The 14,592-nt window shown below is 56.3% G+C and overlaps 1 protein-coding gene across 3 annotated transcripts in view; it reads left to right on the plus strand.

The window, feature by feature from the left end:
• PTK2B (protein tyrosine kinase 2 beta) overlaps window positions 1–14,592 on the plus strand; it is an 85,057-nt gene that overhangs the window by 11,016 nt on the left and 59,449 nt on the right. For all 3 annotated transcript variants that reach the window (XM_036405197.2, XM_036405194.2, XM_054518084.1), the window contains exon 2: window positions 13,975–14,288. In XM_036405197.2, coding sequence (XP_036261090.1) covers window positions 14,085–14,288 — 204 coding nt within the window. In that variant the 5' untranslated portion in view covers window positions 13,975–14,084. The remainder of the gene's footprint in view (window positions 1–13,974; window positions 14,289–14,592) is intronic.

Consider the following 14,592-nt stretch of genomic DNA (forward strand, 5'->3'; position numbering starts at 1 on the left):
CAGGGGGAGGTGGGGAAACGAGGAAAACAGGGCAGAGAGATGGGATGCAGGGAAAACGGGATACAGGTGGTGATGGGATGCGGGGAAAATGGGATACAAGAGACATGGGATACGAGGAAAATGGGAACTGTGGGAAAATGGGATGTGGGAGAGATGGGGAGCAGGGAAAATGGGATGAAAGAGGAGAGGGGAGCCCAGGAAAATGGGAAGCAAGGGGAGGTGGGAAGCAGGGAAAAACAGGGAGCGAAAGGAGATGGGAGGCAGGGAAAATGGGAAGCAGGGAAAATGGGATGCAGGGAAAATGGGAAGCAAGAGGAGAGGGGAGCCCAGGAAAATGGGATGCAGGGGGAGGTGGGAAGCAGGGAAAACGGGATGCAGGAGAGAGGGGACGCAGGGAGAATGGGACGCAGGAGGAGATGGGACGCGGGAAGCAGTGGGATTTGGGAAGTGACGGGATACGGGGAAGTTGGGATGTGGGAAGCGATGGGACGCAGGGAAAATGGGGGTTTGGGGATTTGGGATGTGTGTCTCTGCCCAGCCTTGCTTCCAACCCCAGGCACTCTGATGTTTTCCCACTCTGGAAAAGTTGGAATTACAGCCGGTGCTGGGTGCTGGGCCCCAATTCCGGTCCCGATTCCAGTGCCGGGTGCCAGTTCTTGGTCCCGGTTCTGGTCCCAACACCAGCATGGGGCGCTGGGTTCTGGGTCCCGGTGCCGGTTCCGGTTCTAGCGCTGGTGTTGGGTGCTGCGTCCCGGTGCCGGTTCTGGTTCCAGCGCCTCTGTCCGGTGCCGGTTGCTGGTTCCAGCACCGGTGCGGGGTTCTGGGTCCCGGTTCTGGTGTCAGGCGCTGGGTTCTGGGTCGTGGTGCCAGTGTTGGGTGCTGGGTTCTGGGTCCCGGTGCCGGTTCTGGTGTCAGGTGCTGGGTTCTGGGTCGTGGTGCCAGTGTTGGGTTCTGGGTCCCGGTTCCAGTGCCGCTATCAGGTGCTGGGTGCTGGGTCCCGGTGCTGGTTCTGGTGTCAGGCGCTGGGTTCTGGGTTGTGGTGCCAGTGTTGGGTGCTGGTCCTGGTGCCGGTTCCAATCCTGAGTGCCGGGTCCCAGTGCCACTGTTGGGTGCTGGGTTCTGGGTCCCGGTGCCGGTTCTGGTGTCAGGTGCTGGGTTCTGGGTCCTGGTGCCGCTATCAGGTGCTGGGTTCTGGGTCCCGGTGCCGGTTCTGGTGTCAGGCGCTGGGTTCTGGGTCCCGGTGCCAGTGTTGGGTGCTGGTCCTGGTGCTGGTTCCGATCCTGAGTGCCGGGTCCTGGTGCCACTGTTGGATGCTGGGTCCTGGGTCCTGGTGCCGGTTCTGGTGTCAGGCGCTGGGTTCTGGGTCCTGGTGCCTCTGTTGGGTGCTGGGTTCTGGGTCCTGGTGCCGGTTCTGGTGTCAGGTGCTGGATTTTGGGTCCTGTTGCCACTGTCAGGTGCTGGGTTCTGGGTCCTGGTGCCGGTTCCGGTTTCAGGTGCTGGGTTCTGGGTCCTGGTGCCACTGTCAGGTGCTGGGTTCTGGGTCCCGGTGTCACTGTTGGGTTCTGGGTCCCGGTGCCAGTTCTGATCCTGAGTGCCAGGTCCTGGTGCCACTGTTGGGTGCTGGGTGCTGGGTCCCAGTGCTGGTTCTGGTGTCAGGTACTGGGTCCTGGGTCCTGGTGCCGGTTCTGGTGTCAGGTGCTGGGTTCTGGGTCCCGGTGCCGGTTCTGGTGTCAGGTGCTGGGTTCTGTTGCCACTGTTGGGTGCTGGTACCGGTGCTGGTTCCGATGCTGAGTGCCGGATCCATCCCGGTGCCACTGTTGTGTGTTGGGTGCTGTGTTTTGGGTCTCGGTTCCGCTGCCAGTCCCAGCGTCAGGTGCTGGGTTCTGGGTCCCGGTGCCGGTTCCGGTGTCAGGTGCTGGGTTCTGGGTCCTGGTGCCGCTGTCAGGTGCTGGGTTCTGGGTCCTGGTGCTGGTCCCGGTTCCAGTGCCGCTATCAGGTGCTGGGTGCTGGGTCCTGGTGCCGGTTCCGGTGTCAGGTGCTGGGTTCTGGGTCCCGGTGCCGGTTCCGGTGTCAGGTGCTGGGTTCTGGGTCCTGGTGCTGGTCCCGGTTCCAGTGCCGCTATCAGGTGCTGGGTGCTGGGTCCCGGTGCTGGTTCTGGTATCAGGTGCTGGGTTCTGCTCCTGGTTCTGGTGTCAGGTGCTGGGTGCTGGGTCCCGGTGCTGGTTCTGGTGCTGGGTGCTGGGTTCTGGTCCTGGTGCCAGTCCCGGTGCCACTGTTGGGTGTTGGGTGCTGGGTTCTGGGTCCCAGTTCTGGTGCCTGGTGCTGGTCCCACCCCTGGTCCCGGTGCCGGGTGCTGGGTTCTGGGTCCCGGTGCCGGTTCCGGTGCTGCTGTTGGGGGTCAAATGCCAGGTCCAGGTGCCGGTTCAGGGTCCTGGTCCCAGGTCCTGGTGCCGGTCCCGGTTCTGGTGCTGCTGTTGGGTGTCAAGTGCTGGGTCCTGGTGCTGGTTCAGGGTCCCAGTCCTGAGTTCTGGTGCTGCTGTCGGGCACTGGGTTCTGGGTCCCAGTGCCAGTGCCGGTTCCAGTACTGGGTTCTGGGTGCCGGTTCTGGTGTCAGGTGCTGGGTTCTGGGTGCCGGTTCTGGTGTCAGGTGCTGGGTTCTGGGTGCCTGTTCCGGTGTCAGGTGCTGGGTTCTGGGTGCCGGTTCTGGTGTCAGGTGCTGGGTTCTGGGTGCCTGTTCCGGTGTCAGGTGCTGGGTTCTGGGTCCCGGTGCCACTGTTGGGTGCTGGGTGCTGGTGCCGGTTCTGGTGTCAGGTGCTGGGTTCTGGGTCCCGGTGCCGCTGTTGGGTTCTGGGTGCCGGTTCTGGTGTCAGGTGCTGGGTTCTGGGTCCTGCTGCTGGTCCCAGCGCCACTGTTGGGTGCTGGTGCTGGTTCCGATGCCAAGTGCCAGGTCCCGGTGCCGCTGTTGGGTGCTGGGTTCTGGCTCCTGGTGCTGCTGTTGGGTGCTGGGTTCTGGGTCCTGGTTCCGGTGTCAGGTGCTGGGTCCCGGTTGGGTGCTGTGTTCTGGGTCTCAGTTCCGGTGCCCGCTGCCAGTCCCGGTGTCAGGTTCTGGGTCCCGCTGCCGGTCCTGGTTCCGGTCCCAGTGTCGGTGCCAGTCCTGGTGTCAGGTGCCAGGTCCCGCCCCCGGTGCCGGGTTCTGGGTCCTGGTGCCGGCTCCAGTGCTGCTGCTGGGTGTTGAGTGCCGGGTCCCGGTGCCGGTCCCGTGTCCCGGTGCCGGTTCCGTGTCCCGGTACCGGTTCCGGTCTCGGCTCCCGCCGCCGGTCCCAGTGCCACTGTCGGGTACTGAGTTCTGTGTCCCGGTGCCGGCTCCGTGTCCCGGTGCCGGTCCCGTGTCCCGTGTCCCGGTTCCGGTCCCTCCTCTGCGCACCCGAGCCGGTCACAGCAGGAAGCGCCACCGGCGCTCGCTCGGGTCCTGGTCCCGGTGCCGGTTCCGGTTCTGGTGCCCCGTCGGGTGCTGGGTTCTGGGTCCCGGTGCCAGTCCTGGTGCCGGTTCTGGTGCCGGCTCCTAGTCAAGGTCCCGGTCCCGGTCCTGCTGTCGGGTGCTGTGTCCCGGTGCCGGTGCCTGTCCCGTGTCCCGGTGCCGGTTCCGGTCTCGGCTCCCGCCGCCGGTCCCAGTGCCACTATCGGGTACTGAGTTCTGTGTCCCGGTGCCGGCTCCGTGTCCCGGTGCCGGTCCCGTGTCCCGGTGCCGGTTCCGGTCCCTCCTCTGCGCACCCGAGGCGGTCACAGCAGGAAGCGCCACCGGCGCTCGCTCGGGTCCTGGTCCCGGTGCCGGTTCCGTGTCTCGGGTCCTGGTCCGTGTCCCGGTGCCGGTCCCGTGTCCCGGTGCCGGTTCCGGTCCCTCCTCTGCGCACCCGAGCCGGTCACAGCAGGAAGCGCCACCGGCGCTCGCTCCGCGCGGCGACAGCGGCGACGCCTCGGGGGCGCCAACAGCGGGGCCACCCCGGGGGCGACAGCGGCGACAGCGGGGCCAGCACCACTCCGTAAGTGCCGCTGGCATCCCGGGAATCCCGCGCACCGGGAGTCCCGCGCACCGGGAATCCCGCGCACCGGGAATCCCGAACACCGGGAATCCCGAACACCGGGAATCCCGCGCACCGGGAGTCCCGCGCACCGGGAATCCCGCGCACCGGGAATCCCGAACACCGGGAATCCCGAACACCGGGAAATCCGCGCACCGGGAGTTCCGCGCACCGGGAATTCCGCGCACCGGGAGTCCCGCGCACCGACCGGGAGGAGCCGCCGCTCACCTGGCGGAGGGCGGATCCCGGGAAAACTCATCCCGGAGGATTCCCCGCGGCGGGGCGGCGGGGAGGGGAATTTTGGGGCCCGCGGGGCGGGAGGGGAACCCCTCGGAGTTGTCACCCGGGTGCCACCCGGGGCTTGGCGGCAGCGCCCGGCCGGGGGAGGCGACACCGGGCGGGGACGGAGCCGAACCTCGCCGCGAGCCGCCGGTGGCGACTTCCTGGTGCGGGGAGGTGGCCCCGGGCTCCGCGGGGACCTTGGCGGTGACAGGAGGTGGCACCGGAGGCTGGAGGGGGGTGGTGGCACCGAGGGGGCACCGAGGGGACACCGAGGGTGACAGGACGGGGCAGGGAGGGGACGTTGGTGGCAGCGCCGGGCCCGGTTTCGTTTCCTCCGCGTCCCCGCGGTTGCGTCACGGGGAGCGCGGGGATGCGCGCCCAGGGCCGAGGGGAGGTGGCAGAGGCTCGGCGACAAGGGGGTGGCGATGGCACCGGGGACGCTTGGCCAGGTCTGGAAAGCGCGGGGGGGAATTTGGGGTGGGAAGGCCCGGACGGGGCGGGGGAATGGGCGCGATTGTGCCTGGCGTCCTTGCGGGGTTTGAGGGGACACTGGTGTCCCTTGATGTCCCCCCGTGTCCCTGGATGTCCCTCGATGTCCCTGGATGTCCCTCCATGTCCCTCGATGTCCCTCGATGTCCCTGGATGTCCCTGGATGTCCCTGGATGTCCCTCGATGTCCCTCGATGTCCCTCGATGTCCCTCCATGTCCCTGGATGTCCCTCGATGTCCCCCCGTGTCCCTCGATGTCCCTCGATGTCCCTCGATGTCCCCCCGTGTCCCTGGATGTCCCTCGATGTCCCCCCGTGTCCCTTGATGTCCCCCCGTGTCCCTCGATGTCCCTGGATGTCCCTCGATGTCCCTCGATGTCCCTCGATGTCCCTGGATGTCCCTCGATGTCCCTCGATGTCCCTCGATGTCCCTGGATGTCCCTTGATGTCCCTCGATGTCCCTTGATGTCCCTGGATGTCCCTGGATGTCCCTCGATGTCCCTCGATGTCCCTGGATGTCCCTCGATGTCCCTGGATGTCCCTTGATGTCCCTCGATGTCCCTTGATGTCCCTGGATGTCCCTGGATGTCCCTCGATGTCCCTTGATGTCCCTCGATGTCCCTCGATGTCCCCAGCTGTGGCCATGAGGGTGCTGCTGGGAATTCCCGTTGGGATTTTCCATGGGGTGCTCCCTGCGTGCCGTTCCCAGCCACGGGGACAGGATGGGGACACTCTGGGGACACTCTGGGGACACCCAGCCCCGCCGTCCCCGTGCCACCCCCGTGGGAACGGGGCCGGAAATGAGGAAAAATTGTGTGTGGGGGGGCAAAAAAAAACAAAACCCATAACTGGAACATTTCTGTCCCTAAAAAATCCCCTAAAAATCAGCTGCTCTCATCCCTGTTCTCGGGGCTGGATTTGGGGTCGTGCCCGCCTGGAATTCCCTGGGAGCCCAAACCCGTCCAGGTTTCATCGGGATCGGGGCGGCCTCGGATTCTGGGGGACGGGAAGGGACGAGGTGGGGGAGGCGGCCTGGGCTGCTCTTGGGGCCACCTGGGGAGGGGACACGGCCCCAGAGTCACCCGGGGTTGTGCAAAGGATGTGGCTTCCTGCAGAGAGGCCCTGGGCGTGGGGAAAGAGCAGAAAACCCCAAAGAAAAACCGCCCCGAAAAAAACCCCCAAAGCCGGAGGTGAATGAAAAACCCCCAAAAACTGGAGGTGAATGAAAAACCCTAAAAAAGCCGGAGGTGAATAAAAAACCCTAAAATCCAGAGGGGAATAAAAACCCCCAAAAACTGGAGGTGAATGAAAATCCCGAAATCTTGAGGTGTAAAAAAATCCCAAAAAGTGGAGGGGAATAAAAATCCCAAAATCTGGAGGTGAATAAAAATCCCAAAATCCGGAGGTGAATAAAAATCCCAAACCTGGAGGTGAATAAAAATCCCCAAAATCTGGAAGAGAATGAAAATCCCAAAATCCAGAGGTGAATAAAAAACTCCAAAATACAGAGGTGAATCAAAAATCCCAAAATCTGGAGGTGAATAAAAAATACCAAAACCCGGAGGTGAATAAAAAACCCCAAATCCGGAGGTGAATAAAAATCCCCAAACTCTGGAGGTGAATAAAAAATCCCAAAATCCGGAGGTGAATAAAAATCCCAAAATCCGGAGGTGAATAAAAATCCCTAAAAAATCCGGAAGTGAATAAAAATCCCCAAACTCTGGAGGAGAATAAAAATCTCAAAATCTGGACGTGAATAAAAAATCCCAAAATCTGCAGGTGAATAAAAAATCCCAAAATCTGGAGGTGAATGAAAATCCCAAAATCTTGAGGTGAATAAAAAATCCCAAAATCTGGAGGTGAATAAAAAACCCCAAAATACAGAGGTGAATCAAAAACCCCAAATCTGGAGGTGAATAAAAATCTCAAAATCCGGAGGTGAATAAAAATCCCAAAATCCAGAGGTGAATAAAAAACCCCAAAATCCAGAGGTGAATAAAAAACCCCAAAATCCAGAGGTGAATAAAAATCCCCAAACTCTGGAGGTGAAAAAAAATCCCAAAATCCGGAGGTGAATAAAAAACCCCAAAAAATGGAGGTGAATAAAAATCCCAAAATCCGGAGGTGAATAAAAAACCCCAAAATCCAGAGGTGAATAAAAAATCCCAAAATCCGGAGGTGAATAAAAATCCCAAAATCTGGAGGTGAATCAAAAACCCCAAAATCTGGAGGTGAATAAAAAATCCCCAAGATCCAGAGGTGAATAAAAACCCCAAAATCTGGAGGGGAATAAAAATCCCAAAATCCGGAGGTGAATAAAAATCCCTAAAAAATCCGGAAGTGAATAAAAATCCCCAAACTCTGGAGGAGAATAAAAATCTCAAAATCCGGAGGTGAATAAATAATCCCAAAATCCGGAGGGGAATAAAAAATCCCAAAATCTGGAGGTGAATAAAAAATCCCAAAATCTGGAGGGGAATAAAAAACCCCAAATCCGGAGGTGAATAAAAAATCCCCAAATCCGGAGGTGAATAAAAAATCCCCAAAATCCAGAGGGAAATAAAAAATCCCAAAATCTGGAGGTGAATAAAAAACGCCAAAATCTGGAGGTGAATAAAAAATCCCAAAACCCGGAGGTGAATAAAAATCCCAAAATCCAGAGGGAAATAAAAAATCCCAAAATCTGGAGGTGAATAAAAAACCCCAAAACCCAGAGGTGAATAAAAAATACCAAAACCCGGAGGTGAATAAAAATCCCAAAATCCGGAGGTGAATAAAAATCCCCAAACTCTGGAGGTGAATAAAAATCCCAAAATCCGGAGGTGAATAAAAAAACCCAAAAATTGGAGGGGAATAAAAATCCCAAAATCCGGAGGTGAATAAAAAACCCCAAAATCCGGAGGTGAATAAAAATCTCAAAATCTGGAGGTGAATAAAAAATCCCCAAATCCGGAGGTGAATAAAAAACCCCAAAATCCGGAGGTGAATAAAAATCCCCAAACTCTGGGGGTGAATGAAAATCCCAAAATCCAGAGGTGAATAAAAAACTCCAAAATACAGAGGTGAATAAAAATCTCAAAATCCGGAGGTGAATAAAAAACCCCAAAAAATGGAGGGGAATAAAAATCCCAAAATCCGGAGGTGAAAAAAAATCCCAAAATCCGGAGGTGAATAAAAAACCCCAAAAAATGGAGGGGAATAAAAATCCCAAAATCCGGAGGTGAATAAAAAACTCCAAAATCCGGGGATGAATAAAAAAAACCCCAATTCCGGAGGTGAATAAAAAATCCCCAAAATCCGGAGCTGAATAAAAATCCCAAAACCCAGAGGTGAATGAAAATCCCTAAAAAACCTGGAGGTGAATAAAAAACCCTCAAACCCAGAAGTGAATAAAAATCCCAAAACCCGGAGGTGAATAAAAAATCCCAAAATCTGGAGGTGAATAAAAAATCTCAAAATCTGGAGGTGAATGAAAATCCCTAAAAAATCCAGACGTGAATAAAAAACCCTCAGACCCAGAAGTGAATAAAAATCCCAAAATCTGGAGGAGAATAAAAATCCCCAAATCTGGAGGTGAATAAAAAACCCCAGAGAGTGAAAAGATCCCAAACTGGTTTGGGGTGAGAGGGAGCTTAAATCCCATCCTGGTCCGATCCCGAGATTTCCATGATTCCAGGGTGATCCCACTTTTCCTTGGATATTCCCAAGGATCCTCTGGGAATCCCAGCGTAGCCGGGAATCCCTTCCCAAAATCCCCAAATCCCCAAAATCCCCAAATCCCCCAAATCCCCAAAATCCCCAAATCCCGACCCTCTGGCCACGGTTGAGCCATTCCAGGCCCTTTCCCCAAATCCCTCTCCGGCTCTCCTGGATTGGATCCAGCCCCATCCCGACTCCTCCTTGAGAAGGAATTTCGGGATCCAGGGGTTTCACTGGGAATTCGGGACTCCAGGAAGGGTCTCCCTTCCCTTTTCCATCCCTGAATTCCATAAAAATCCCTCGGGATGGATCCTGAGTGTCCCTGATCCCAGAATCCTGGAATGGTTTGGGATGGGATCCATGGACCTTCAATCCCATCCCATTCCCACCCCGCCACCCCAGGGTGCTCCAACCATTCCTTGGACACTGCCAGGGATTCTCTGGGATTCTCTGGGAATTCCAGCCCAGCCAGGAATCCCTTCCCAAGATCCCACCATCCCAAGCTCCCCTTTCCCACTGGAAGCCATTCCCTGGCTCCTGCCCCTCCAGCCCTTGCCCCAATCCCAGCTCTCCCGGAGCCCCTTTGGGATGGGCAAGCGGCTCCAAGGATTCCCTGGATCCTCCCCTGATCCAGCTGCACATTCCCAGCTGCTCTCCCAGCCTGGCGTTGGATCCAGCCCCATCCCGACCCCTCCTTGAGAAGGAATTTCGGGATCCAGGGGCTTCACTGGGAATTCGGGACTCCAGGAAGGGTCTCCCTTCCCTTTTCCATCCCCGAATTCCATAAAAATCCCTCGGGATGGATCCTGAGTGTCCCTGATCCCAGAATCCCGGAATGGTTTGGGATGGGATCCATGGACCCTCAATCCCATCCCAGGGACACTTCCCATGATCCCAGGGTGCTCCAGCCATTCCTTGGATACCTCCAGGGATTCTCTGGGAATTCCAGCCCGGCCGGGAATCCCTTCCCAGGATCCCACCATCCCAAGCTCCCCTTTCCCACTGGAAGCCATTCCCTGGCTCCTGCCCCAGTCCATCCTTCATCCCAAATCCCCAATCCCAGCTCTCCTTTCCCTCTGGAAGCGGCTCCAAGGATTCCCTGGATCCTCCCCCGACCCGGCTGCGCATTCCCAGCTGCTCTCCCAGCCCCGGATCGCTTCCCCCGGCGGTTTAATCGTTAACCCGAACTCCTCCGGAGCCGGAATTCCTCGTTGTTCCAGAGGCTCCGGCCGCACCTTTGCTCCCTCCCGGCACCGCCCGAGGCCAGCGGGGCCCGCCCGGGGCTCCCGGACCCAACCCGGGACAGCCCCTCGGCGTTCCCGAAAACCCTCGGGAACGGCAAAATTTGGGATCCCTTTGGATCCCAGAATTCGGGGTCACCCCAGATCCTCGTCCCGGTTTTTATTTCTGGGAAGGGAGGGTTGGAGCCGTTTGGTTGTGGTGAAATTTTTAAGGCAGATTTGGGATTTTTGGGGTTTTTTTATCCCCTCTAAAAATCCCAAATCCCAAATCCCTTTGGATCCCAAAATTTGGGATCACCCCAGATCCTCATCCCAGTTTTTTTTCTGGGAAAGGAGGGTTGGAGCTGCTTCACCTCTGGTTGGAATTTTAAAGCAGATTTGGGATTTTGGGGTTTTTATCCCCTCTAAAAATCCCAAATCCCTTTGGATCCCAAAATTCAGGATCACCCCAGATCCTCATCCCAATTTTTTTTTCTGGGACGGGAGGGTTGGAGCCGTTTCCCCCTTGGTTGCAGTGAAATTTTAAGGCAGATTTGGGATTTTGGGGTTTTTTTGTATCCCCTCTAAAAATCCCAAATCCCTTTGGATCCCAAAATTCGGGATCACCCCAGATCCTCATCCCGGTTTTTATTTCTGGGAAGGGAGGGTTGGAGCCGTTTGGTTGTGGTGAAATTTTTAAGGCAGATTTGGGATTTTTGTGGGTTTTTTTAATCCCGATTTGGGATCCCTTTGGATCCCAAAATTTGGGATCACCCCAGATCCTCATCCAAATTTTTATTTCTGGGAAAGGAGGCTTGGAGCTGTTTCCCCTTTGGTTGCAGTGAAATTTTAGGGCAGATTTGGGATTTTGGGGTTTTTTTTTATCCCCTCTAAAAATCCCAAATCCCTTTGAATCCCAAAATTCGGGATCACCCCGGATCCTCATCCCAATTTTTATTTCTGGGAAGGGAGGGTTGGAGCCGTTTGGTTGTGGTGAAATTTTTAAGGCAGATTTGGGATTTTTTGGGTTTTTTTAATCCCGATTTGGGATCCCTTTGGATCCCAAAATTTGGGATAATCCCGTATCCACATCCCAGATTTTTTTTCTGGGAAAGAAGGGTTGGAGCCATTTGGTTGTGGTGACATTTTTAAGCAGATTTGGGATTTTTGTGGGTTTTTATCCCCTCTAAAAATCCCAAATCCCTTTGGATCCCAAAATTCGGGATCACCCCAGATCCTCATCCCAATTTATTTTTTTTTTTGGGAAGGGAGGGTTGGAGCCGTTTCCCCTTTGGCTGCGGTGACATTTTTAAGCAAATTTGGGATTTTTGGGGGTTTTTTTATCCCCTCTAAAAATGAAGGCGATAATTGGTCTGAGTCAAGGTGGGAGTGGGGTCACTCTGAAGGTGACAGGGACAGCGAGGTGTCACCATGGAGGTGACAAGGACATGAAGGTGTCACCATGGAGATGACAAGGATATGGAGGTGTCACCATGGAGGTGACAGGGACATGGAGGTGTTGCTGTGGTGGTGACAGGGAGACAGAGATGTCACTGTGGTGGTGACAAGGACATGGCGGTGTCATCATGAAGGTGACAAGGATATGGAGGTGTCACCATGGAGGTGACAGGGACATGGAGGTGTCACTGTGAAGGTGACAGGGACATGGCGGTGTCACCATGGAGGTGACGGGGACATGGTACTGTCACTCTGGGGGTGACAGGGACATGGAGCTGTCACCGTGGAAGTGACAAGGACATGGAGGTGTCACCATGGAGATGACAAGGACATGGAGGTGTCACTCTGAAGGTGACAGGGACATGGAGGTGTCACCATGGATGTGACAGGGACATGGAGGTGTCACTGTGGAGGTGACAAGAGCATGCAGGAGTCAATGTGGAGGTGACAAGGATATGGAGGTGTCCCTGTGGAGGTGACAGGGACATGGAGGTGTCACTGTGATGGTGACAAGGACATGGAGGTGTTGCTGTGGAGATGACACAGAGACAGAGATTTCACTGTGGAGGTGACAAGGATATGAAGATGTCACCATGGAGGTGACAGGGACATGGAGGTGTCACTCTGGAGGTGACAGGGACACGGAGGGCTCGCTGTGGAGGTGTTGGGGACGTGGAAGTGGCTCTGGAGGTGACAGGGACACGGAGATGTCCCTAAAGGGGTGTTTGGGACACAGAGGTGTCACTCTGGAGGTGACAGGGACACGGAGGGCTCGCTGTGGAGGTGTTGGGGACGTGGAAGTGGCTCTGGAGGTGACAGGGACACAGAGATGTCACTCTGGAGGTGACAGGGACACGGAGGGCTCGCTGTGGAGGTGTTGGGGACGTGGAAGTGGCTCTGGAGGTGACAGGGACATGGAGATGTCCCTAAAGGGGTTTTGGGGACACAGAGATGTCACTGTGGAGGTGACAGGGACATGGAGGTGTCACTCTGGAGGTGACAGGGACACAGAGATGTCACTCTGGAGGTGACAGGGACATGGAGGGCTCGCTGTGGAGGTGTTGGGGACGTGGAAGTGGCTCTGGAGGTGACAGGGACACAGAGATGTCACTCTGGAGGTGTTGGGGACACAGAGATGGCTCTGGAGGTGACAGGGACACGGAGGGGTCCCTAAAGGGGTGTTGGGGACACAGAGATGTCACTCTGGAGGTGACAGGGACACGGGCATTGCTCTGGGCAGGGTGGGGACATCATTGTCACTTTCCCCCTTTTCCCCCTTTCCCATTTTTCCATTTCCCCCTTTTCCATTTTTCCTGTTTCCCTTTTCCCCATTTCCCTTTTTCCCCCTTCCCCGTTTTCCCCTCTTCCCTTTCCTTTTCCCCCATTTCCCCTTTTTTCCCCTCCTTTCCTCTTTCCCCCCCTTTCCTCTTTTCCCCTTTTCCCTTTTTCCTATTTTCCCATTTTCCCCTTTTTCCCCATTTTCCCCTTTTCCCCTCTTTCCCTTCTCCTTTTTTCCTTTTCCCTTTCCCATTTCCATTTTCCCCTTTCCCTTTTCCCCCTTTTCCCCCTTTTCCCCCTTTCCCCCCATTTGTCCCCTTTTCCCCCTTTTCCTTTTCCCCCTTTTCCACCTTTTCTCCCTTCCCCCTTTTCCCTTTCCCCATTTCACTTTTTCCTTTTACCCCTTTTTCCCCTTTTCCCCCCTTTCCCCTCTTCCCTTTCCCCTTTCCCCCTTTTCCCCCATTTCCCCATTTCCCCCTTCCCATTTCTCGCCTTTTTTCCCTTTTCCCCCTTTTTCCTTTTTCCCCCTTTCCCCTATTTCCCCTTTTTCCCTTTTCCATTTCCCCCTTTCCCTTTCCCTGTTTTCCCCTTCCCCCCCTTTTTCCCCTTTTCTCCTTTTCCCCCTTTCCCCCATTTCCCCCCCCTTTTCCCCTTTTCCCTTTCCCCTTTTCTCCTTTTTCCCCCTTTTTCCCTTTTCCCCTTTTCCCTTCCTTTTTCCCTTTTCCCCCTTTTCCCTTTTCCCCTTCCCATTTCCCTTCCTTTTCCCTTTTCCCCCTTTCCCCCATTTCCCCCCCTTTTCCCCTTTCCCATTTCCCCTTTTCCCCTTTTTCCCCTTTTCTCTTCCATTTCCCCTTCCCCCTTTCCCCTTCCTTTCCCCTTCCCTTTTCCCCCTCTTCCCCTTTTCCCTTTCCCCATTTTCCCTTTTTTCCCTTTTCCCCTTCCCCCTTTTCCCCTTCCCATTTCCCTTCCTTTTCCCTCTTTTCCCCCTTTTCTCCTTTTCCCCCTTTCCCCCATTTCCCCCCCTTTTCCCCTTTCCCATTTCCCCTTTTCCCCTTTTCTCTTCCATTTCCCCTTCCCCCTTTCCCCTTCCTTTCCCCTTCCCTTTTTCCCTTTCCCCTTTCCCCCTTTTTCCCCCATTTTCCCTTTTTTCCTTTTCCCCCTCTTCCCCCTTTCCCTTCCCCTTCCCCCTTTTCCCCTTCCCATTTTCCTTCCTTTTCCCTTTTCCCCCTTTTCCCCCTCTTCCCCTTTTCCCTTTCCCCCTTTTCCCTTTTTCCCTTTTCCCCCTTTCCCCCCATTTCTCCCCCTTTCCCCTTCCTTCCCCTTCCCCCTTTCCCCTTCCTTCCCCCTTTCCCCTTCCCCCCTTCCCCCCATTTTTCCCCCATTTTCCCCCCGTTTTCCCCCCATTTTCCCCCCGTTTTCCCCCCATTATTTTCCCCGCTCCGTTTGTCACCGTCCCAACCCCTCCTGGCAGGGCAGGGATGTTCCTCCCCTGAGGCCCCGCCCGGGGCTGCTCTCCTGAGGACGTCCACGCTCCCCGAGCCCCCGGCACGGCCCCGCAGCCTCCCCGGCACCCTCGAGGCCATGGACACGCCGGATCCCGATCCCCACGATCACCGGGATCCCCGCCGGGATCCCCGCCGGGAGGAGGAGGAGGAGGAGGAGGAAGGGGAGGAGGAAGGGGAGGAGGAGGAGACGCACATCCTCAAGGTTTGCTTCTACAGCAACAGCTTCAACCTGGGCAAGAACTTCAAGCTGGTCAAGTGCTCCGTGGCCACCGAGATACGGGTAGGGGGGCAAAGGGCGGGGGGGTTCGGGGCGGGAAATTCGGGAATTCGGGGCTGGGGATTTGGGAATTCGGGGCTGGGGATTGGGAATTTGGGACTGGGAACTGGAAATTTGGGGGTGGGAATTGGGAATTCGGGGTTGGGGTTGGGAATTCGGGGTTGGGGATTGGGAATTTGGGGCTGGGGATTAGGAATTTGGGGTTGGGGTTGGGAATTCGGGGGTGGGGTTGGGAATTTGGGGCTGGAATTGGGAATTCGGGGTGTAAAATGGGAATTCAGGGCTGGGATTGGGAATTCAGGGCTGG

Source organism: Molothrus ater, chromosome 32 (assembly GCF_012460135.2).
Source record: "Molothrus ater isolate BHLD 08-10-18 breed brown headed cowbird chromosome 32, BPBGC_Mater_1.1, whole genome shotgun sequence".
In the NCBI taxonomy this organism is placed as follows: Eukaryota; Metazoa; Chordata; class Aves; order Passeriformes; family Icteridae; genus Molothrus; species Molothrus ater.